Source organism: Eschrichtius robustus, chromosome 7, assembly GCF_028021215.1.
Source record: "Eschrichtius robustus isolate mEscRob2 chromosome 7, mEscRob2.pri, whole genome shotgun sequence".
Taxonomy (NCBI): Eukaryota; Metazoa; Chordata; class Mammalia; order Artiodactyla; family Eschrichtiidae; genus Eschrichtius; species Eschrichtius robustus.
In genome coordinates, this window is record NC_090830.1 from 81,362,571 (window position 1) to 81,386,186 (window position 23,616).

The 23,616-nt window shown below is 42.6% G+C and overlaps 1 protein-coding gene across 9 annotated transcripts in view; it reads right to left on the minus strand.

Annotated features, from left to right (window-relative positions):
• The window catches only part of KCNMA1 (potassium calcium-activated channel subfamily M alpha 1), a 745,622-nt gene that overhangs the window by 65,087 nt on the left and 656,919 nt on the right, over positions 1–23,616 (minus strand). For all 9 annotated transcript variants that reach the window (XM_068547964.1, XM_068547957.1, XM_068547956.1 and 6 more), the window contains 2 exons: positions 7,871–7,994; positions 3,361–3,585 (listed from right to left, as the gene is read on the minus strand). In XM_068547964.1, coding sequence (XP_068404065.1) covers positions 3,361–3,585; positions 7,871–7,994 — 349 coding nt within the window. The remainder of the gene's footprint in view (positions 1–3,360; positions 3,586–7,870; positions 7,995–23,616) is intronic.

Here is a 23,616-nt window from a genome sequence, read left to right on the forward strand (position 1 = left end):
AAGGGAATAGGAGTTGTGTGTTAATCTAAAGGGTAGTCGGTGCTGATGGCAGCATTTTAGGGTCGCTCTCGATACTCAATCAAGCTATTACTAACTAACGAGGGAGAGGAATTATGCCACGGTTCTATATCTTCCTCCTGCCTGGAAATTGTCTTGATTTAAGTAACTGTCCTGTGGCAACCTCTGGCTTTCAGAATGTAACGAGGGGGTGGCTTTCAAATGCCTGTTTATTTAATAGCAGGTCACCTCTGTCTCAGGCAAAAAGACAGCAGCTCCAACTAGAATTCCCAAGGCAGCCAAGACGAAATAGCCAGGGAGCACGGTGTGATGAGGTGGGGCTGAGTTTGGAGGATGTGGGAGCGAGTGGAATTAATGTGCATCTTGCAAAGGGGATACGGAAAGGGGTGAAGCTTCAGGTGTATGATTTTAATGCATATTTTCAGCAAGAGAAAAACAAGGAAATCACCTAACTGTCCAAGAACAGAGGCATGGTTAAATACACTATCAGATATATATATATACAACGGAAGTCTATGCAGCAGGTAAAGGGATTGAAAGACCTCTCCATGTAGGTGTTGCCTTGGAAGCATCTCAAGACAGAGGAGCAATTGAAACGAATAAACAAAAAAGCCAAGTTCTAGACAATTCAAAAAGTATGATTTCATTTATGTAAAAAGAAACCCACAGAATAGAACTATATATGTATGAATGTATTTATAAATGTACGTACGTTCAGAGAGAAAGTTCAGGAAAAGTACACACTAAACTAATAACAGTAATTACCCCAGGGAGGGAAATAAGATTGGGGGTGAAGGAAAAGTTTGCTTTTGACTTTATATACATCTGCTTTGTTTGAATATTTTATAACAAGAACATACTTGTATATTACTGGAGTAATTAAAAATAAATAAGCCAGTAAACAGATTTTTAAAAAAATCCCATAACAACAAAAAAACAGTGGAAAAAAATTCCCAGATCAAGGAGGTAATGACAGAGGCCAAGAATGCAGCCACTGGTCAAATAGAAGGGTTAGGGTTGGAGGAGAGGGGCATGACCCCCACCTGCTCTGTGTCCTTGCGGGGGGAACCAGAGAAGAACTAATCAGGCCATCCCACGTGATAGGGCCCCAAGGGCATCATTTTGGAGTTCACCGCCAGCCACCAGCCTCCTTGATCCTCCAACCTGAATCCAGCTTCTGACTTGCCTTCATGGAGACCTGAGCTGTCTTCAGCTCACTGACCGTGTAGGGAGAGGGTCTGTCAACTGCCTATGTCTCCGGGTGCCTTCCTCTCATTCTCCTTCCTGGAAAGGGGGCTTTGAGAAGATTGGACTTGGCTGCAGAGATCAAGCCCATCAGCCCTCTTTTATGACTCGGTGGCAGTCATGATTCTATTCGCAGCCTCCAAAATGTAACTGCAAAGTGGAATTATGGAGGAAGAGGCATTTAGTGCTACGGGGCTGGGAAGCTACTAATTGCAAGCTCCGGATGAGGATCTTTTGAGAGAATGAGAAGTCTCCCCCTTTTTACTGGGGTCTTTTGGTACAAAATAAGTCTGACCAACTTCCTGTATCATTTCACCAGTGTATAAGCCTCAATTGCCTACATCATATTCTTTTAATTTTCACCTTGTAGGGAATCCACCAGTAATTGTGATATAAGAAAATCCCTGTGCAGCTGTACACGCATGAATTCAAAACTCAAGAAATACAAATGACACACATAGAAACACCTTGTGTTTCTCTGGGCTGGCCCTATATCTGGGGCCCTGTTTAAACAATGAAATATGTGGAGACATAGGTGAAGGCCCATTTTGTACCAATATGTTGTGTTCAAGTGTGATAAATTTTGGAGGGTTTGAAAAGGCCCTGCAGATAGGAGAACTCATTCATATAGATGCAGGCAGATGAGTGGATGTGTACAAGAGCATACAGAAGGAAACACACACAACAAACACACACCCACACACCCAACACTATACACATACACACATACATAGAATCCTGTATCCCAGAAAACTAATAAGCTCTTTACAAAATACTTTTAGACCCTAGTCCATTGTTCCCAAGGACCATGTGGAAGAGCACATGTAGGAAAATAATCATGGAAATATGTAATCCCAACTATCACGTTTCTGAAATTAGGTATATATCTGTTTATGCTCTTTTATGTACATGACTGTTTTTCTGCAGGTGACTATTTTTAACCACATGTGTTCACTAAGTCAGTGCATTTGGGGCCCAGCAGCCAAAAGATATCTGTCTATATTTTTCTCACTTCTTTATATATTTATTGAGTGTCCACTGAGCCAGGCATACGTTAGGACACATGGTATTGATAGCTATGAATGGGCATTACTTGTGGATTGATTCTTATGTCTTCCTTATTGAATTATATTACTTGACTCTTCTTTTTCCATTTCCGAGGTTCTAGAAGCGGATAATAGAAATAACAAATTGCAGCTCTGTAAGTGGGAAAAAATCCAGACTTCTTAAAATATAGAATGAAATTTGTGTTCCTGTTTTAGGGATGTGAACTTCCAAGAAAAACGTTTGGAGTGTAAGTGATATTTGCATGGATTTGTGACCTGGAGAACTATATCAAAGGTTGAAATGTACAGTGCTCTACCATTATTTTAAAGTTTATGGAAAACATATTGATTAACGATCGGGAAGTAGTTAGTTATGTGACTCCCGGATCACATATCCCATGCCCTCTCATTAAATTGTGGAGTCCCAAACTGTTCCTTTTAGATTTGGGTCCCAGTGTTTTGTGATCAAGAACATCACATGCACACATGTGCACACATGTATACACACACACACACAATCTCATGAAAACATTACTGGGCTTCTAAATGACTGGGAGGAGGGAGGAAAGGGTTGGCCAGCAGAAGGGGTTGGCCTTTTGTACAACAGAAATGAAGAACTCTGTTAAATACATTTAGCTAAAAACAGAACATGGTAAAATAAGATTTCTCCAAGCATTCATAGTGTCATAAATAAAGTGATATAAATAGTTCCTCATGTAAATTCTGCTGTAAGTACTGTAATATTGCAAAGCGCTGGGCTTGGGTAGGCAAGAGAGAGACTGTATAGACACTGATACGGTTAATACGTTTGATACCAGCTAAACTCCATGCCTGGTGAGTGACTGAACTTGGCTGCAAATCCCTTTTAGTAGGTGTCCCAGGGTTTGGATATTCCTAGACTAGAGCACGGGGGAAGGGCTGAGTCCTCAGGTCCATAACCAGATGAAGAAGCAGAGGCACGGTCAAAGCCACAACCACTCTATCCATCTGGGATTTTTCTGTTGTGAATGAAAGGAAGAAGCAAGCACTGACAATGTGACCTTGGACTTACAGGCAATATGGACACTTTGGGAAAGTTATGAAGAGTCTCCCATTCCCGCTTGAGGTACTCAATGGAACCCACAAACACGATGTGCTTGAGCTCGTGGTAGTGAAAGTTGCTGGCACGGAGTGGCATCACCAGGTTCCGGAGGCCAATCAGGGCTGAACTGACATCGCCGAAGATGCAGACCACCACGTGGCCACTCAGGACGGTCATGGCGGCTTCACTTCGAGTCTGCCGGAGGGAGAAGGGCACAGGCATTGGAGAGAAGACCTCATGGGGTTGTGAAAAGGACTGAAAACATCACTCGTGTAAAATACCAAGTACACAATTGCTGAGTGCTTACCATGTGCTATTATGTTTTTAATTTCTTCGTGTTATATACATGCCATGTATATTTATAATTGGAGTACGTGTGTATAAATTACATTGGTGGAGTACGTGCATGCAAACATATATTCACACATATCACTACCTTCTCTGAGAAAAGATTTAAGGAAGATATGCCATCCATACATAGGAGCAGAACTTTCAGGGGGAAAATAAGAGGGAATAGCAATATTTATGTCATTCGGAAAAGGAAGTCTTAGTTTCCAGGAAATTGGTGATAAAATGAGCTGTCTTGTCTGCTTCTGTTGCTGAGATGATGATAAAACAGTCAGACCCATGCTGGCCTCGGCTCGAGAAATGAGTTCCAAATTCTAGACTCATCATTGGGATCTCATAGGACATCACTGCATCAGTAGGTAGAACATGATATCCTGAGCCAGGGGCTGGCAAACTCTGGCCCATGGACCAAATCTGGTCCGCCGCCTGCTTTTCTATGGCCAGTGAGCTTAGATTGGTTTTTATGTTTGAAAATGGGTTGAAAAAAAAATCAAAAGAAGAACATTTCATAATATGTGAGACTTATATTAAGTTCAAATTCCACCAAATTTTATTGCAACACGGCCAGTCTTACTCATTTAGGTATTGTCTGTGGCTGCTTTTTTTTTTTTTTAACATCTTTATTGGAGTATAACTGCTTTACAATGATGTGTTAGTTTCTGCTTTATAACAAAGTGAATCAGTTATACATATACATATGTTCCCATATCTCCTCCCTCTTGCATCTCCCTCCCTCCCACCCTCCCTATCCCACCCCTCTAGGTGATCACAAAGCACTGAGCTGATCTCCCTGTGCTGTGCGGCTGCTTCCCACTAGCTATCTATTTTACGTTTGGTAGTGTATACATGTCCATGCCACTCTCTCACTTTGTCACAGCTTGCATTACAAAAGCAGAGGTGATTAGCTGTGACAGACACCGTATGGCCAGCAAAGCCTAAATTATTTATTATAGGACCCTTCCCAGAGGGAGTTTGCTGACTAATGTCTACTGCTGCCTTGGGGTTTCCAGGGACATGACTGGAGTGGCCACCTGTGTTAAGTCATCAGAGGAAGACTCCCAAACAGCCACTAAAAGGATCAGAACAGCAAGGGCAACAAACCCATGCCTTCCCCCAGCTTTAGGCCTGTATTTACAAAGGAGACAAATGAGAGAAGAAATCACCCCAGTTAGAGCTTCCCAGGAAATGCACATGATTAGCTACCGCTGGCCCCTCTGCTCACTGTGTTCATGCAGAAAGTAACACAGGAGGCCAGTTGGGCGCCTTTCTCTGCCTCCTTCTGGTCTGGCGCCTCCCACCTTGGCTTTCTTCCTCCCTGTCCACCCACTGCATGTCTGGGTGGCCCCATGTGGCTTATGATGCTTTTGGGGGAGGCATATGAATGTCCCCTGCACATATCAAACTCTGCTCGATTTAATCCCTAGAATTGACCAGTGTATTGATTGTTTAAATGCCAATATTGCAATTCACGATAATGTCAGGGTTATTACAGTAACCCCCAAGGAGAGGGAGAAGCAAGCTTTCACTCCCTGATCGTTAGACTAAAGCAGGGGCTGTCACCATTATTGGTTTCTCTCCGCAACAGTACAGGGACATCTCAGACGGAGGGCATAAAAAATGTCTTACAAATGGTGACCAAGGAGAACCCACTAGGGAGTCACACCCCACAACACTGCTTCATGGATGACGCCTGGAGTTAGTTATCTTGGCTGCATGGAAGTGTGTGTGCCTAGGAACCACCAGCAGAGGGTCAACCAGTTTGTAATGTGCTGTGATGGGAGCCCTGATTAATTTTAATTGACCAGGTCATCTGGGAGGCTAGCTCCCTTCAGCAAGCCTGAGGAATACCAAGCGGGTCCAGAAAAGGGGCTGGAAATCTAGAATAGGAAGGTAGGGAAGGCATCAATTAGCAGAGTGGCCAAGGCACAGGTGCTGACCACAGGAAATTAGATCTGGGGACCAAAACACCAATCCTTAGACCAGCCACAGCAATATCAACTGGAGAACCTGGTAAAGATCCCAATTCCTGGGACTCAGCCTTGATTCAGAGACTGATTCTGCCAGGTTTAAGACGCAATAGAGAAACTACTTATGTGTGTATCTTGAGTTTCCTACACATTCTTCAAGGCCTAGTCCAAGTGGGGCCTTAATAGCCAGAAACCCCTTCCAAGATCAACTGTTTGTATCCAGTAAGACTTCCCCAGCCACTTAAACACATACTAGATTCAAACAGCACTTTGTGCCTTGTAAACGCTTAGCTTTGAATATATTGTTTCATGGTACATTTATATCTTTTAATTAGATGGTCATTTCCTCAAGATTACGGCCATCTCATGTTTTCTAACCCCCAAAGCAGAGAGTATCCTGTGCCCAGAAAGCATCCCCATGTTGCTGGCTCTTCCAAGCATTCTCATCTCTGTGCAGGGTTACTTTAGAGAGGGCTTTTTGGGCCACACCGTCTAAACAGCACCTCTCAGTCCCTTTCTAGCCTATGACCTCACTTTATTTTCTTCATAGCACTTTATCAACATCTCAAACGTTATTACATATTCATTGCCCACCTGGAGATCTGGTCTGTGCCCCCACTAGAACAGAAGCTCTGTGAGACCAGTCGTTATCAGGGGTTGCACCCCCAGCAACAAGAACAGTGCCCAACATGTAACAGGTTTGTTAAACGATGTTATTTTTCAGGTGAGGGGAGTAGTAACCGGCCTCACTAAACCCTTTGGTGCTGGCAGGGGGCTTTGCACTCCTCAGGATTATCTAGGCAAGCCATTAAAACCTGGGATCCCGCTATGCCAACCAAGCCTTTGACCTGTCCCCAGGTGGGTAACACCAGGATGAGTTTATATCCCTAGAGCAAAAGTGGGGCAGATACAACATCAGAATGTAAATACATGGAGAAGCTTTGTGATGAAAACCATTTGCACTCCTTGGACGGGGGCTGTTTCCTAAGGATTCTGACTTTCTGTGCTTTTGTCTGTAACTTTCACACCTCCCAGACAGCCTCCAGCACAAAGCTGTACTGGTTCTTAATGCTCGATTAAAATTAAATTGAGAAATCACACACACATTCAGATAAAACACAGGGAAAAATCTAGTGGATTAGAGCACAGAGCCATTCTGAGGAACTGGAACAGTCCTTTCTTAGGAAGGGTGGCCATGACATCAGAAATGATAGGATTTTCCTGGTTGACAGAAAGGGGCAGGCCACAGCAATCTGGGGATTAGAAAGCACGAGGGAGAAAGAACCTTTCCATCTGAACTTCCTGATTATTAATCCATTTTTCATGGATTAGCAAGACAATAAACGGTAGGAAAGCCGATGAAGGCATTAAAGCCTGAAGCTGTTAACCGGACAAGTCTAAAGAGTAGAGTGGATTGTTATCTACGCTGACCTTCTTGGGACAGACCAGAAGAAGCCCACTGCTGCTATTGAGATGAGTCAACCAGGAAACGGGGCTCTGAGCCCCAGCCTTCCCAAGGTGGACCATGGTCACCCTTGTCATCATCAGCAAATGTGATTTGCCTGCCTGCATCGTGTGCTAAGAAGGATCACAGATGTGCAAATCAATTATCTAGAAGGACACATGACACTGTTATAAACAAACGACAATACAGGTAGCATTCAGATTTCTTCATGGCATTTAATATATAATAATAATAATAATAATAGGTAAGTTTATGGAGTCCTATAAACTTATTAAAATGTATGGGTTTTAATCTTCACTACAATCCTATGAGTTAGGGTCATTCTCATTCCATCTTCTTACACATAAGAGATACAGTATAAAGGGCTCAAGTGACTCGTCCAAGGCCACACAGCTAATGGCACAGGCAGGCTCTGGCCCCAGAGCCATGTCCACAGGAGTTACGGTACATACTGCCTCCCATGATGCATTTCACACCCTATGGTAATGAGCCAATACATATTCAGTGATTGAAAATTCCACTCTCAGGTCATGTTCTGATGAGAGTTCTAGCTGTTTCAATATACGTCCTGAATATTAAGTGTCAAAAATAATCGGGCGCAGGGACTATCACCCCACCATCCAGTTAGGAGAATCTCATTCCTAGTAAACATAATCTGGGACAGAAGCGGATGGCATCAATTCTGCAATCTGTCACTCACCAGGATGACTTTCTCTATCTCCTTGGGTGCACACCAGTGAAACATCCCAGTAGAGTCGTACTTCTTCACGTTGGAGTCCATGTTGTCAATCTGATCATTGCCGGGAATTAACAAGGGGTCATGCCTGGGGAGAAAAGGACAGGAAAACCGAAGTGGAAAATGTGATAAATTATAAATGGAAAGTGCCCCCCGCATTACATCTCAGAGGAGATGAAAGGTGCAGAGGAAGTGGTTGTCACTGAAGGCCACTCTTTTGCTTGCAGAACCCATCCTTTGAAAGATAACTACCTCAAACCACCACCACCCCCTGGACACGCAGGTGACCTTTGTCAGGTAGTAATTCTGCCTTTCTCTCCCGTTCCCCTTTTTCTAAAATGGACTTCACGTCATTTTGTGGATTTAGTCTCCCTTCTTATGGATGTCTCACTCCTTCTATTCTCATTTTACCAGCTAACCAGTCTCTCCATGAGACACACACACATGCACGCACCCTGAAGTGTTGTTATTAGCATTGGCAATGAAGAGGAAGGAATAGGAATAGAGCCTCACGCTGACTGACTGGCATGAGGATGGAAAGCCAATTACTCGCTCTTTCTGACTACAACTTCTGACGTGATGCTCTTCGCAGTAAAAGCTTTAACAGGCTGCACTTTAAATATTTTAGCAATTTGCCCGATCAGATTTTGCTCTCCCTGGCTGAAGCCCTTTAAAGATTCAGCAGCATGTCACTTCAGAGCAGATTGACTACCAAATGCCCGCATCTGGAATACATGATTTCAATACTAAACAACACCCTCTCTCCTTGCCTTGACAACTGTATTTGCACTAACTGTCCAATGATGCTCTCCCCGACCCCTACCTTCACCTCCCAACTGCCACACTCCTTAGATGAGAGCCTCAAGCTCAGAGGCATCTTAATAAACTTGTCTGGAATTCTCAGAGCTACAGTCACCCTCTCTTGCCTTGTTTACTAGTGGAAAAGAAAGATGCCTCTACAGAGGCCTCCCCTCCAGTGGACGGGCAGAGCCTTACCAATAACCTCAAGAATTACAATAGAATCAGGCAGCTCTAACAAGCTTACAGCATAAGAAATACAATAATGCATCTTGCCCCATATCCATTGTCTAGATTCTATCTCTGATAGAGATTCTGCACCTCTGTTTTCAGGGAGGCATTTGGGTTTCTACAAGAATGACTGCATAAAATTAGGACAATGTCCCAGGCATAGTTGGCTATCTGTGCAGTGGAGCCATTTTCCCTGAATAATCTTATCGATTCAAGATAGAAAATAAAACTAAGTTGAAATTCCAAAATTTACTGTAAAGTGAGTTTACCTTTTAAACCATCTATTTCAAGCATTAAAGAGTGAACTTTATTTAGTTCTTAGTATTTCTTTCTCTGAAATTTCTCTGATATTTCTCATTTGTATGTTCAGAACAAAGACAGTGGGATAGCAATCCCTCCTCTATGGTCCAGAGACCTATTATTAAGTCTTCAGGATCTCTACCATGGCCCTCCTAATAGGCCTTCCAATCCCACTTAAGATGGGAAGACTCTCACTGCATTTATTTATTCCTGAGAATTTTCTTTTAGGCTACACCAAATGACAAATATCATGTGAAGCCATCCTGCAAAGTTATCTTCAATGAACACACTAGATTACTATAGGAACTGTCATATCTGATCTTAAAAGTAGAAGAACAGTTAGCTCGGAACAACATCTCAGTAGCTGGGTTGTTGGAATGTGAGAGGTGTTGTAAACCAGCAGGTCACCTTTCAAATACTGAGCTCAGTCAAAAATGCTAAAATAAAAAGGCACTTGCTGATAAGAATGGGTCACAGATCAGGGCAAGATCGAATTTGAATATTTTTGTCCTTGAAGACTCTTTAAGAGTTCTATAGATATCCACTACCCACCATAAAGAAGAGGTCTGAGAAAATGAAGAGAATGGACTCTTTCTTCCCAGCCCTAGAAGAATGTATTTCAGTTGGAAGAGGACCTTAATAAATTTGCCCTGAAGATACAGAGCCAGGTTGTTTGTTGGTTGGAAAGAAGGTATTATCTCAGGGAGATCTGAGACCTGCCCCCAGTGTATTCAGGATTTATAATCATATAATATTAGCAAGCAAGCAAATGATGTAGTAAGCTGGCCAAAATTCCTTTCAGAAAATATGTGCTTTGAGGGAGAGGAGATACATTTTGATTCCCTGTATTTCTGGGAAGGAATCATCCCTTGGTTACTCTGGCCTCCAACCCTCATCCTAGAAAAGTAAATAAGGTGGGAAGATGCTGAGTTAGCATCTCCCCAATCTCCCCACAACTAGGGCACCTGCCAGCCGCTGGTGGAGGACCCTGATGCCCAAGGAGATGGGAGGAAACTCCAAGTGAACTGGTAGGACATGGGGGGACTGAGGGGGGAGGAGAAGTGGAGGCCAGACAAGATTGGTGCCCCTGAGGCCGGGGAGATCAGGAAAGGCAGGCAGGAGGGGCCCTCGGGAGGAGTGGGAGAGGAGCATAGGGCTACTGCCCCACCCACTCGGGCCAGGGAGTCTGCTGGGCCCCCAGGTGAGGTCTCCCGCCCTCTGAGACCAGGGGTGGGGGGCACGTCTGAGCTCCTAATGTTCCGTTGAGCTTAAGCCTCACCCCCCACAGCCCCCAGGGCCTTTTCCAGCCCAGTGGGTCCTGAGCATTGGTCCCGCCCACCGCCCAAACCTCACCCTTGCTTAGGCCCCGCTCTCCACAGCCAAGGCCTTTTCCCCCTTTTTAAATTTTCCTTTTCCCTCCTCCTCTTTTTTACTATTGTGGTACTGTTGTACCTTCCGGTTGTTGATTCATCTATATTTTTATTTTTATATTCTTTCTAACATATCTATTAGTTGCCTAGTCTAATTTTATTTTTTACTTTGTTTCTTTTTTTTTTTTTTTTTTCTAACCACCCCACACGGCTTGCGGGATCTTGGTTCATGAGCCAGGGGTTGGGCTGAAGCTCCTGCAGTGGGAGCTCCGAGTCCAAACCACTGGACTGAGAGAGAACCTCAGACCCCAGGGAATATTCATTGGAGTAAGGTCTCACGGAGGTCCTCATCTCAGCACCAAAACCCAGATCTATCCAACAGCTTACAAACTCCAGTGTTGGAAGCCTCAGGCCAAACAACCAGTAAGACAGGAACACAACCCAACTCATTAAAAAAAAAAAAAAAAGTGAGATGGCAAAAAAATATGTCACAGATGAAGGAGCAAGGTAAAAACCTACAAGACCAAATAAATGAAGAGGAAATAGGCAATCTATCTGAAAAAGAATTCAGAGTAATGATAGTAAAGATGATCCAGAATCTAGGAAGGAGAATGGAGGCACAGATTTAGAAAATACAAGAAATGTTTAATAAAGATCTAGAAGAACTAAAGTACAAACAAACAGAGATGAACAACACAATAACTGAAATGAAAAATACACTAGAAGGAATCAATAACAGAATAACTGAGGCGGAAGAACGAATAAGTGAGCTGGAAGACAAAATGGTGGAAATAACTGCTGAGGAGCAAAATAAAGAAAAAAGACTGAAAAGAATTGAAGACAATCTCAGAGACCTCTGGGACAACACTAAACACACCAACATTCGAATTATAGGGGTCTCAGAAAAAGAAGAGAAAAAGAAAGGGTCTGAGAAAATATTTGAAGAGATTATAGTCCAAAACTTCCCTAACATGGGAAAGGAAGTAGTCACCCAAGTCCAGGAAACACAGAGAGTCCTATACAGGATATACCCTAGGAAAAACACACCAAGACACATATTAATCAAACTAACACAAATTAAATTCAAAGAAAAATATTAAAAGTAGCAAGGGGAAAAACAAAAAATAACATACAAAGGAATTCCCATAAGGTTATCAGCTGATTTTTCAGCAGAAACTCTGCAGGCCAGAAGGGAGTGGCAGGATATACATAAAGTGATGAAAGAGAAAAACCCACAACCAAGATTACTCTACCCAGCAAGGATCTCATTCAGATTCGACGGAGAAATCAAAAGCTTTTCAGACAAGCAAAAACTAAGAGAATTCAGCACCAACAAACCAGCTTTACAACAAATGCTAAAGAAATTTCTCTAGGTGAGAAACACAAGAGAAGAAGGGGACCCACAAAAACAAACACAAAACAATTAAGAAAATGGTAATAGGAACAAACATATCGACAATCACCTTGAATGTAAATGGATTAAATGCCCCAACCAAAAGACACAGACTGGCTGAATGGATACAAAAACAAGACCCATATATATGCTGTCTACAAGGGACCCACTTCAGACCTAGGGACACATACAGACTGAAAGTGAAGGGGTGGAAAAAGATATTCCATGCAAATGGAAATCAAAAGAAAGCTGGAGTAGCAGTACTCATATCAGATAAAATAGACTTTAAAATAAAGACTGTTACAAGAGATAAGGAGGGACATTACATAATGATCAAAGGATCAATCCACGAAGAAGATATAACAATTATAAATGTTAGGAGAACCTCAATACATATGGCAAATGCTAACAACCATGAAAGGAGAAATTGACAGTAACACAATAATAGTAGGGACTTTAACACCCCACTTACACCAAGGGGCAGACCATCCAAACAGAAAATAAATAAGGAAACACAAGCTTTAAATGACACAATAGACCAGATAGATTTAATTGATATTTATAGAACATTCCACCCAAAACTGGCAGAACACACATTTTCTCAAGTGCACATGGAACATTCTCCAGGATAGATCACATCTTGGGTCACAAATCAAGCCTCAGAAAATTTAAGAAAATTGAAATCATATCAAGCATCTTTTCTGACCACAACGCTATGAGACTGGAAATCAGTTACAGGAAAAAAAATGTAAAAAACACAAATACATGGAGGCTAAACGGTGTGCTACTAAATAACCAAGAGATCACTGGAAAAATCAAAGAAGAAATAAAAAAATACACAGAAACAAATGGCAATGAAAACACGACAACCCAAAACCTATGGTACGCAGCAAAAGCAGTTCTAAGAGGGAAGTTTATAGCAATTCAATCTCACCTCAAGAAACAAGAAAAATCACAAATAAACAATCTAACCCTACACTTAAAACAACTAGAGAAAGAAGAACAAAGAAAAGCCAAAGTCAGTAGAAGGAAAAAAATCATAAAGATCAGAGCAGAAATACATGAAATAGAAATGAAGAAAACAATAGCAAAGATCAATAAAACTAAAAGCTGGTTCTTTGAGAAGATAAACAAAATTGATAAACCATTAGCCAGACTCATCAAGAAAAAAAGGGAGAGGATGCAAATCAACAGAATTAGAAATGAAAAAGGAGAAATCACAACTGACACTGCAGAAATACAAAGGATTATAAGAGACTCCTACAAACAACTACACACCAATAAAATGGACAACCACAAAGAAATGGACAAATTCTTGGAAAGGTACAATTTTCCAAGACTGAACCAGGAAGAATTAGAAAATATAAACAGACCTATCACAAGTAATGAAATTGAAACTGTAATTAAAAATCTTCCAACAAACAAAAGTCCAGGACTAGGTAGCTTCACAGGCAAATTCTATCAAACATTTAGAGAAGAGCTAACACCGATCCTTCTCAAACTCTTCCAAAAAATTGCAGAGGGAGAAACACTCCCAAATAATTTCTACAAAGCCATCATCACCCTGATGCACAAACCAGAAAAAGATATCACAAAAAAAGAAAATTATACGCCAATATCACTGATGAACATAGATGCAAAAATCCTGAACAAAATACTAGCAAACAGAATCCAACAACAAAGGATCATACACCATGATCAAGTGGGATTTATCCCAGGGATGCAAGGGTTCTTCAATATATGCAAATCAATCAATGTGATACACCACATTAACAAATTAAGGAATAAAAACCATATGATCATCTCAATAGATGCAGAAAAAGCTTCTGACAAAATTCAACACCCATTTATGATCAAAACTCTCCAGGAAATGGGCACAGAGGGAACCTACCTCAACATAATAAAGGCCATATACGACAAACCCACAGCAAACATCATTCTCAATGGTGAAAAACTGAAAGCATTTCCACTAAGATCAGGAACAAGACAAGGATGCCCACTCTCGCCACTCTTATTCAACATAGTTTTGGAAGTCCTAGCCATGGCAATCAGAGAAGACAAAGAAATAAAAGGAATACAAATTGGAAAAGAAGAAGTAAAACTGTCACTGTTTGCAGATGACATGATACTATACATAGAAAATCCTAAAAATGCCACCAGAAAACTACTAGAACTAATCAATGAATTTGGTAAGGTTGCAGAATACAAAATTAATGCACAGAAATCGCTGGTATTCCTATATACCAACAACAAAAAATCAGAAAGAGAAATTAAGGAAACACTCCCGTTTACCATCGCAACAAAAAGAATAAAATAACTAGGAATAAACCTGCCTAAGGAGGCGAAAGACTTGTACTCAGAAAACTATAAAACACTGATGAAAGAAATCAAAGATGACATAAACAGATGGAGAAATATACCATACCATGTTCTTGGACTGGAAGAATCAATATTGTGAAAATGACTATACTACCCAAAGCAATCTACAGATTCAAAGCAATCTACAGATTCAATGCAATCCCTATCAAACTACCAATGGCACTCTTCACAGAATTAGAACAAAAAATGTTACAATTTGTATGGAAACCAAAAGACCTCGAACAGCCAAAGCAATCTTGGGAAAGAAAAACGGAGTTGGAGGAATCAGGCTCCCTGACTTTGAACTATACCACAAAGCTACAGTAATCAAGACAGTATGGTACTGGCAAAAAAACAGAAATATAGGTCAATGGAACAGGATAGAATGCCCAGAGATAAACCCATGCACACACGGTCACCTAATTTACGACAAAGGAGGCAAGAACATAAAATGGAGAGAAGACAGCCTCTTCAATAAGTGGTGCTGGGAAAACTGGACAGCTACATGTAAAAGAATGAAATTAGAACACTCCCTATCACCATACACAAAAATTAACTCCAAATGGATTAAAGACCTAAATGTAATGCCAGACACTATAAAACACTTAGAGGAAAGCACAGGCAGAACACTCTATGACATAAATCACAGCAAGATCCTTTTTGACCCACCTCCTAGAGAAATGGAAATAAAAACAAAAATAAACAAATGGGACCTAATGAAACTTAAAAGCTTTTGCACAGCAAAGGAAACCATAAACAAGACAAAAAGACAACCCTCAGAATGGAAGAAAATATTTGCAAATGAAACAACAAAGGATTAATCTCCAAAATATACAAACAGCTCATGGAGCTCAATATCAAAAAAACCAACAATCCAATTAAAAAATGGGCAGAAGACCTAAATAGACATTTCACCAAGGAAGACATACAGACGGCCAAGAGGCACATGAAAAGATGCTCAACAACACTAATTATTAGAGGAATGCAAATCAAAACTATAATGAGGTATCACTTCATGCCAGTCAGAATGGCCATTATCAAAAAGTCTAGAAACAATAAATGCTGGAAAGGGTGTGGTGAAAAGGGAACCCTCCTGCACTGTTGGTGGGAATGTAAATTGATATAACCACCATGGAAAACATTATGGAGGTTCCTTAAAAAACTAAAAACAGAACTACCATATGACCCAGCAATCCCACTACTGGGCATATACCATGAGAAAACCACAATTCAAAAAGAGACATGCACCACATTGTTCACTGCAGCACTATTTACAATAGCCAAGACATGGAACCAACCTAAATGTCCATCGACAGATGAATGGATAAAGAAGATGTGGTACATATATACAATGGAATATTACTTAGCCATAAAAAGAAAGGAAATTGAGTTATCTGTAGTGAGGTGGATGGACCTAGAGTCTGTCATACAGACTGAAGTAAATCAAAAAGAGAAAAACAAATACTGTATGCTAACGCATATATATGGAATCTAAAAAAAAAAAAAAATGGTACTGATGAACCTAGTTGCAGGGCAGGAATAAAGATGTAGACATAGAGAATGGACTTGAGGACACAGGGTGGGAGGGGGAAGCTGGGGCAAAGTGAGAGTAGCATCGACATACATACACTACCGAATGTCAAATAGTTAGCTAATGGGAAGCAGCAGCATAGCACAGAGAGATCAGCTCGGTGCTTTGCGATGACCTAGAGGGGTGGGATAGGGAGGATGGGAGGGAGTCTCAAGAGGGAGGGGATATGGGGATATATGTATGCATATGGCTGATTCACTTTGGTGTACAACAGAAACTAACACAGTATTGTGAAGCAATTATACTCCAATAGAGATCTATTAAAAAAAATGTTTTTACTGAAAAAAAAAAGTAAATAAACAAGCCTGATGATCAATTGTCCCTCAGTGAAAAGAAAAAAAGACAGCTTTTTAATGTCAAGCCTCATTAACTAGGGTAGAGATTTGGGTACACCAGGTATCATCTGACACTAGGGCTGTAAGCCAGGATTTGCACTGGAACATCCAGAAGCATCAGGGAAGTCTCAGTGGTAAGCCACGCTGCACTCCGTACTTCCTGCCAGCCTCTCAGCCTGCCCCGGATCATTTAAATATAAGTCATCCAGGATGTTCCTAAAAGGGGCTGATCTGAAGACTGTCAAAAAACCTCCCTGAACAAAGATATCTCCGTTTCTGATCAGCCATGGTACCTGAAATTTGAACTTTGGTTTCTTGAATCAGCAAAGCAATCAATAAACATGAATCCCCTCTTCTGTGCCGGGAATGGAGGATACCGAAGTGATGATGGCACAGTCCCTAGTCAAAGACAGAGTTACAATACAGCGAGCGAGAGAGAAAATGTCCATCAAGGGTTGTGATACACTGTGGTAAGTGTTATAGCCAAGTGAATGTACAAGGTGGTCTGAGAACACCAGGAAAGCTGTCAATTGCCTGGTATTTGAGTAACACCACGAAAGGCTTTGCAGAGAAGATAACTTGTGATCTGAGCCCTGAAAGGTAAGGAGGAATCTCAGCATATTACAGTAATGATCCACTAGGAGCCATTCAGAGGATTGAGGCCCAAAAGAAAAGAGCCAAAGAAAGGCACCCAAAACCATGGCTGGAGATGTCGTATTGCCTGACCTGAGGTACAGAAGACCTGAGCTGTCCTCAGATGTGCGATGGGAGTCAAGTGGAAGAGATGGATTCGACTGATTGGGTATATGACCAATGGAGCTCAGACTAGGGATTTAGACAGAGCCAAACTCAAGTTTCCAGAAAGGAAGAATGTTATACAAATGGAAGGTATTGTACAAATGACATGAGTTGTTTCCCAAATTCATATGAATTCATTATATGAATTTATTTCATTATAAATTTCATTATAAATGTTGGGTGGGCCTAGAAGACCTTTAAGCACTCTTCTCTCAATGAACGAGCGCTGGCTGTAAGGATTTTGGAAATACTGAACCACTGTTGGGTATGAAAAGGCTGGAGGGCGTGGAGTAAGCATAGAAAAGTTGTTTTGGGAGCAAAGATGGGAGGTTAAGAAGCACTGAAGACTGATTACTAGAACTGCTCCTTATTAACTACATTCACTAGACGTCTGGGAGGAAACTTGGAACGTGATAGACTTCAGCAGCATGAGCGTCACTAGCTACTTTGGGCCAGACAGGATACATTTCCTTGCCATGTCTGTTCCTGTAGCAATGTTAAGTGCCACAGGCTGGCTTAGGCTACTTGTCTACAGGGACTTCTCCTTCTAAATTGGACTTTATATTAATAGGAGAAAGCCCAAGCATTTGCCATTGAACACAATAGTGCTTTGGTTGGGGGAGGAAAGGAGGACCATCAGAAACCTCCCTGAACAAAGCCTCCCAACATTATCAGTTTACAAAATGACAAAGAGAATCACTTTCACAGGCTCTCGGGCAACTCCTTAAAGATTTAGTTGGAACCGAGGCCCAATACTAGATATTGCCTTTCACATCTTAACTATTTTATATATTTCCTCAACTCAGAAGGTAATCTCACCTCCCCCAAAATGGACCATAATTGATTCAAGGCTCATTTGTCACTTACCACTTAGCCAACGTACAAGCCTTATTTTAGGGTAAAACTATGAGGTGAAGTGTATCTGCTGTGTAGTTGTTATGGTCTGAATTGTATCCCCCCCCCCCCACAAAATTTGTATGTTGTAGTCCTAACTCTTAGTATCTCACACTGTAACTGTATTTTGAGATATGGTCTTTAAAGAGGTAATTCAGTTCAGATGAGGTCATTAGGGTAGGCCCTAATCCAATATGACTGTCGTCTTTATAAGAAGAGGAAATTTGGGCACAAACATGTACAGAGGGAAGATGATGTGAAGTCACGGGGAGAAGATGGCCATCTACCAGCCAAGGAGAGAGGCCTGAAACAGATCCTTCCTTTTTGAGGCCTCAGAAGGAACCAACCCTGCCAACAGCTTGATCTTGGACTTCCAACCTCCAGAACCGTGAGAAAATAAATTTCTGTTGTTTAAGACATTCAGTCTGTAGTACTTTGTTATGGCAGCCTGAACAAGTTAATACAATAGTGCACCTTAAAGGAAAATGGGCACGATGTACCAGATGTCACTCCACTGATGACCCTGGCTGTCCTTCTTGCACCTTAGGGCTCAGCTGTTCATTTAAAGGAGAAAAGCATCCTGCCATCAGTTTAGGAATACATGGAAACATACCAGAAAGACACAGTATCTTCATGAAAGAGTTTGGGTCACATACATACACAATTGGATCTGCTCTATCTGGAAGGGAACTTCTCCCCAGTCTTTAACTTATACTTGCATTTGAGGATCAATACTTATGACAGTCCAACCAAAGAAAACAAGAAACCCAGACACTACCCAGTTAATTTGTTCAGTGGAACCAAGAGAGTTGACCTCCCAAGGGAGTGTTTGGAAGTGGATATCACTGAGGGCAGAAAACCACGTATTTCTTTAGTGATTAAGCATACTGGCTCCAGAGCCAAAATGTCTTTCATCAGGTTTTGGCTCATCTACTACTTGCTACATTGTGCCTTGCCTCAGTTTCTTCATCTGTAAAATGGGAATGTTAAACAACATCATTAGTTAATGGATTCAATTTGAGGGTTGCCTGAGTAAAAGACATGGCATGCACTTAGCACAGAAGTTGACACAGAGCATGCCCTCAATAAAGGTTAACTACTGTTATCCCCAAGCCACAGTGCCCCCTACGTTGCAAAAAAGAAAAGCAGCATGGCGGGCATTTATGAAATGCACAGCTGGTGTGAATTATCAGTAGAAAATTTCCCCATGAGCCCCTGTCAGGACAACGTGCTAAGGAGAGCCTCAATAATCAACTAAGGCTGGGTGAGTTTTTGTCTTGTCCCAATATCTGAAGACTCCATTTAGGAATACCCACGTTTTTATAACAACCGAGGAGCCCCAGTGAGTTAAATTTCTCATAGCTATGCTTCTTGAATCTCAGCTCATACCTCCAAAGTCCGCAGCTAGATGTTCAGCATGCTTGACTCCAAAAAAAGAATAAAAGATCATTGTTTTGAGGGTTTGCAGAGCAAGGAATGCCGCTTGCCATCAATTAATCTCAGGAAGTGAACTAAATGCCCAGCTACAGCAGACACACAAAAAGCTTGCCTTGAGGACAACAGCCTAAAGCAAAACCACAAATCTCTTTTCCAGCAAACCTGCTGGGAGGAAGCTGGCATTATATTTTAAAGAGCACAGTTCCCCTTGGAGGAAAATTCGAATTTTTTTGTGTGGCAGTGGTTTCAATGCTGGACTTCAGAAATTTACACTAAAGTACAAGTAACCAAACCAAACCAAACCGACAAACAAAAGGTATGAAAGGGGAAAGTTACCAAATGGTTTTAAAATTGCATCCTTTCCCTTGCTTGATTTTCAGGATCTCATTTCTCATCACATGATAAGGCCTTTCCTATCATTACAAGCGTCCCATCTAGATTGAGGCCAACTCTACAGAAGTCTCCCTGGGAAATGGGAGGCTTGATAAAATTGGGCAATTTCTCATGCCTCTGCAGGCCTTTCACCCCAGTGGCAAAGACTGATTTTACTGAGTATCTGTTATGTCAGGCACCATAGTAAGGGTACCAGAACACTTCCGAAGCCTCCCGGTTTGCTTCAAATATTCCTCCTGTGCTGTCCTTCTCCATAACCTCAGAGACAGATGTGGCTTTCCCCTCCTGGGAGCTCTTAACAGAAGTAAGATGCTCTTTCAGAGATAATAATTTGCACAACTATCTTACCCATTAGTTGGTGATCTTCTTCAGGGCAGGGAACTCCTATTTTACTCTACCACACATTTCCAGAACCCAGCAGAGGACCCAGTAAACAACCAACTACCAAGAGAAGCTGATGAATGATCTCTGATCTCTGAACATCTCTAATCATTCAACAGAAACTCCCCAGACCCTCTATGCAGACCAGAAAAAGTGTCCAGTGAGAGCCCCTTCGCCTTTGATATCTTGTAACAATTTGAGGAACAATCAAGGCTCTTGCGCTGTTTTTCCACTTTACAGGGACAGTACTTGAAATAGGGCATCGCGATCGGAAGGGAGACTCTGTAGTATGTCTCTAACCAGTCAGGCTGCCTGGAATGTGCCTGAAGCCAGCTGCTGTAACTGCTCAGCAGACGGGTCTCATGCCTGATGTACAACGCGGTCAACACAGTTGTTCTTAACAACTGTCTCGTGCTCCAGTGTGCCAGGGCTGAACATTTCTGTGAGAAGGGTCCCCATCACGTGAAGCTCCTCCCACTGCTCTGATTCCTGTAAGCGGTGGTTCTCGAGGCATGACCCCACACCAGCTGCCTCAGCGTCACCTGGGAGCTTGAGAGAAATGCAGTTCTCCAGCCCAGCCCAGACCTACTGCAACAAGCTCTGTTTCAACAAGGTGCTCTAGGTGATTCTGATGCATGCTAAAATTTGAGGATCATTGCTGTGAAGGTTTGCCCAAATGGAGAGGCTTTGTGGTTTGAGGCAACCCTACCAAAGTTAGCAATGATTTGCAACATACGGACCGGAAGGCTATGGTTCTATTCAACGAGGCCGGGATCAGAGTGAGGCCATCGAGGGGCCTTGGTGCAAAACTGAAGGAGGAACAAAAAAAAAACAAAAAACTGAAGGAGGCACCTCACCCACCCCACTGTAGTCCTGGCCCTGCTATTCCAATGGAGAATGCAGCTCCGGTGACAAAAGTGCACCCAGCTCACCTGCTCTGACTCTCGCTCTGTGACTCTCTGGAACTTGAGGGGCCGTGTGAACACTTGATAGAAATTCCTAACCTGGAAGCCACGCACATGACTCTCTCTTGCTGACGTCTACCTCCAAGAGCTAATCAGCAAATAAACAAGCATAGAAAAGCAAATGAAATATTCTTTCTTATCAAGTGCAATGCTTATAATTCAGTTTTCCATCCTCCTTGCTTCCCATCGCTTCTGCCACTGCACAGAAGACAACGTCGCAGGTAGTAACTAAGTCCTTCAGTGCAACGTTCAGGGGCAGCAGGTCACATGCGTGGGTCTCTGGCTGCACCAGCCACAGGAGACTGGAGGGGGTCTCAGGTGGTCTCCTCAAAAGGGCCCATACTTAGGTTTTCAGCGCCGTAAATGGCTCTGACTCAACGGATCTGCTTCTTTCTTGGGTGCATTTTATTTCTGGGTGAATTCTATTTCCTGCTATGTCGCAAGGATCCTGACTTCGGGATTCTGCCCTAACTCATCCTTCAAAGCTGCCTCCACTGTCCTACGTAATGCTCGTCTCTCCTGAGACGCGGCTGCCCCCTACTCCCCACCCCCACCTCCCCCAGATGGCCAACCTTGGAGCCACCTTGAGAAAACCTTCAGGCCGCTCTGGCCAAACTTTCTGTATCTCTCTACTTGCATTTTTTTTTTTTTTCTGCCCAACAAGTAAACAATCAAGAACTGCTGCTCCCTAGTATGTCATCTCTTGCTAGACAGCCACCGTCCTCAGAGCAAGAAGGAAATTACTGCCTTTACATCTGGGAGACGAGCCGGGAGAGCTGACATGTTCTTCAGTCCTGGAGGAGAGTGGACAACACGCTTCTGAAATGAGGGGACAGGATAATGACCCTCTGCTGTGTATGCAATGTGTCCAGGGGCCTGTGTCAAATCCACCAAGCCTTGGGATGACGAGACCCACCATTTCTTTCTTCTGCAGTCCCGTGAGGGCCCGTCATTTGCTATGTGCTTGTGCATTAAGAGGTGAATTTACTTAGCTAAGCCGTCCTGGCCTTCCTTCTTCATTCTGCCCAGCGAAAGAGATTGGGAGAGTGGCATTCTGTCCCCAACTCTGAGTGGGCTCAGGCCACTTTGCCATTTTCTATCACTACAACCTTTCAAGCTGGCAGTCCTAACATAAAGACCCCGTGAGAGGTATGCGTCAGAAGGGAGAGGCTGGGACTTAACAAGTAGATGAGTTTATTTCATTTAATGGTCAGTTAGGGCCCAAGAGGATAATCTGTTTAATCATATTTCCACTCTGATTCAGAAAACAAATATCTAATGTTTCCTGGGTCTTATGACATGAAGCTCCTTTCACAGCGTTCAATATCTGTTTTTAGTGCTGTCAGTTATCCTTGCTAGCCTGGCTGGGGGCTATCTCTTTGTGTAAAGCGTCCACCCGACACATCCTGGGTAAATCCTCATAGCCCGTGGTACCTTACACCAAGTCCCCTCTAGCACCTGAGGGAAGCGGCGGTACTGTCATTATGTCAGGAATGCTGTGTGTCCTTCTTGGGAAGACTGTTTAGCCCACGTCTGGTCCACTATTCTAAAGCAGACCCCGAACGGTTTGGTACCCAAAGGCACCACGGGTCTCCAGAAGGCCCTGATGGAGGGTTCTAAACCCGTCCTTACACTTTCATCAGTGATCCTCCCAAAACACAAGTTAGGGCGCTGCCTCCTCAAAAACCAGCATGGTTTTGGCCTATGACAGAAAAGGCCTTCACGACTGGGTGCCAGAATATGCTCATATTTTCAACTCCAGTTATGCAACTCTAAGAATGCCTTTCTCCAGCCACATCAAGTCACTTGCAATGGCCTGAGCACTTTCCTATTCCCCCCATTGGGCAGAAGAATGAAGCAGTAAATAATATGGGTTTGGAAACCAAACCATCTGGGTTCAAATCTTCCCAATTAGGTAAGACTTACTAGATTTGCTACTCTTTATATCTCTGTGACTCAACTTCCTTATCTGTAAAATGGACGAGAGAGCAATCCCTCCTCCTGGAGCTGTAGTTAGGATTCCATGAATTAACAGGCCTAACGCTCTTGGAACGACGCCTGGCACCTAGGAAACAATGGACAAGGGTGGCTAGTGCTATTAGGCGAGAATTCTCCTCATCCTTCACAACCCAGGCTCAGCCTCCCAGACCAGAGGTGATGAGGGCACCCTCTGCTCCCACAGCCCATGCTGGTAGGTCTCTACTCTGTCCTTATTCCGTTTTGCTGTATATACTTGTCTGTCTCCCCCATCAAACCGTGAGCATTTTGAAGACATGTAACCCATGTAATTTGAAGAGTGTAATCCATCTTACTTTACACCCCTCAAAGACCTTCCACAACATCTTGAGTACGGCAGGCTCTCTCTAAACATTTCCCAGATGAGAATTAATCTGAGGAAAGAAATAGAAGCAGGCAGCTAAAACGCATAACCTTTCGGGTTGCATGTGAGGACACAGTGTGGGAGCC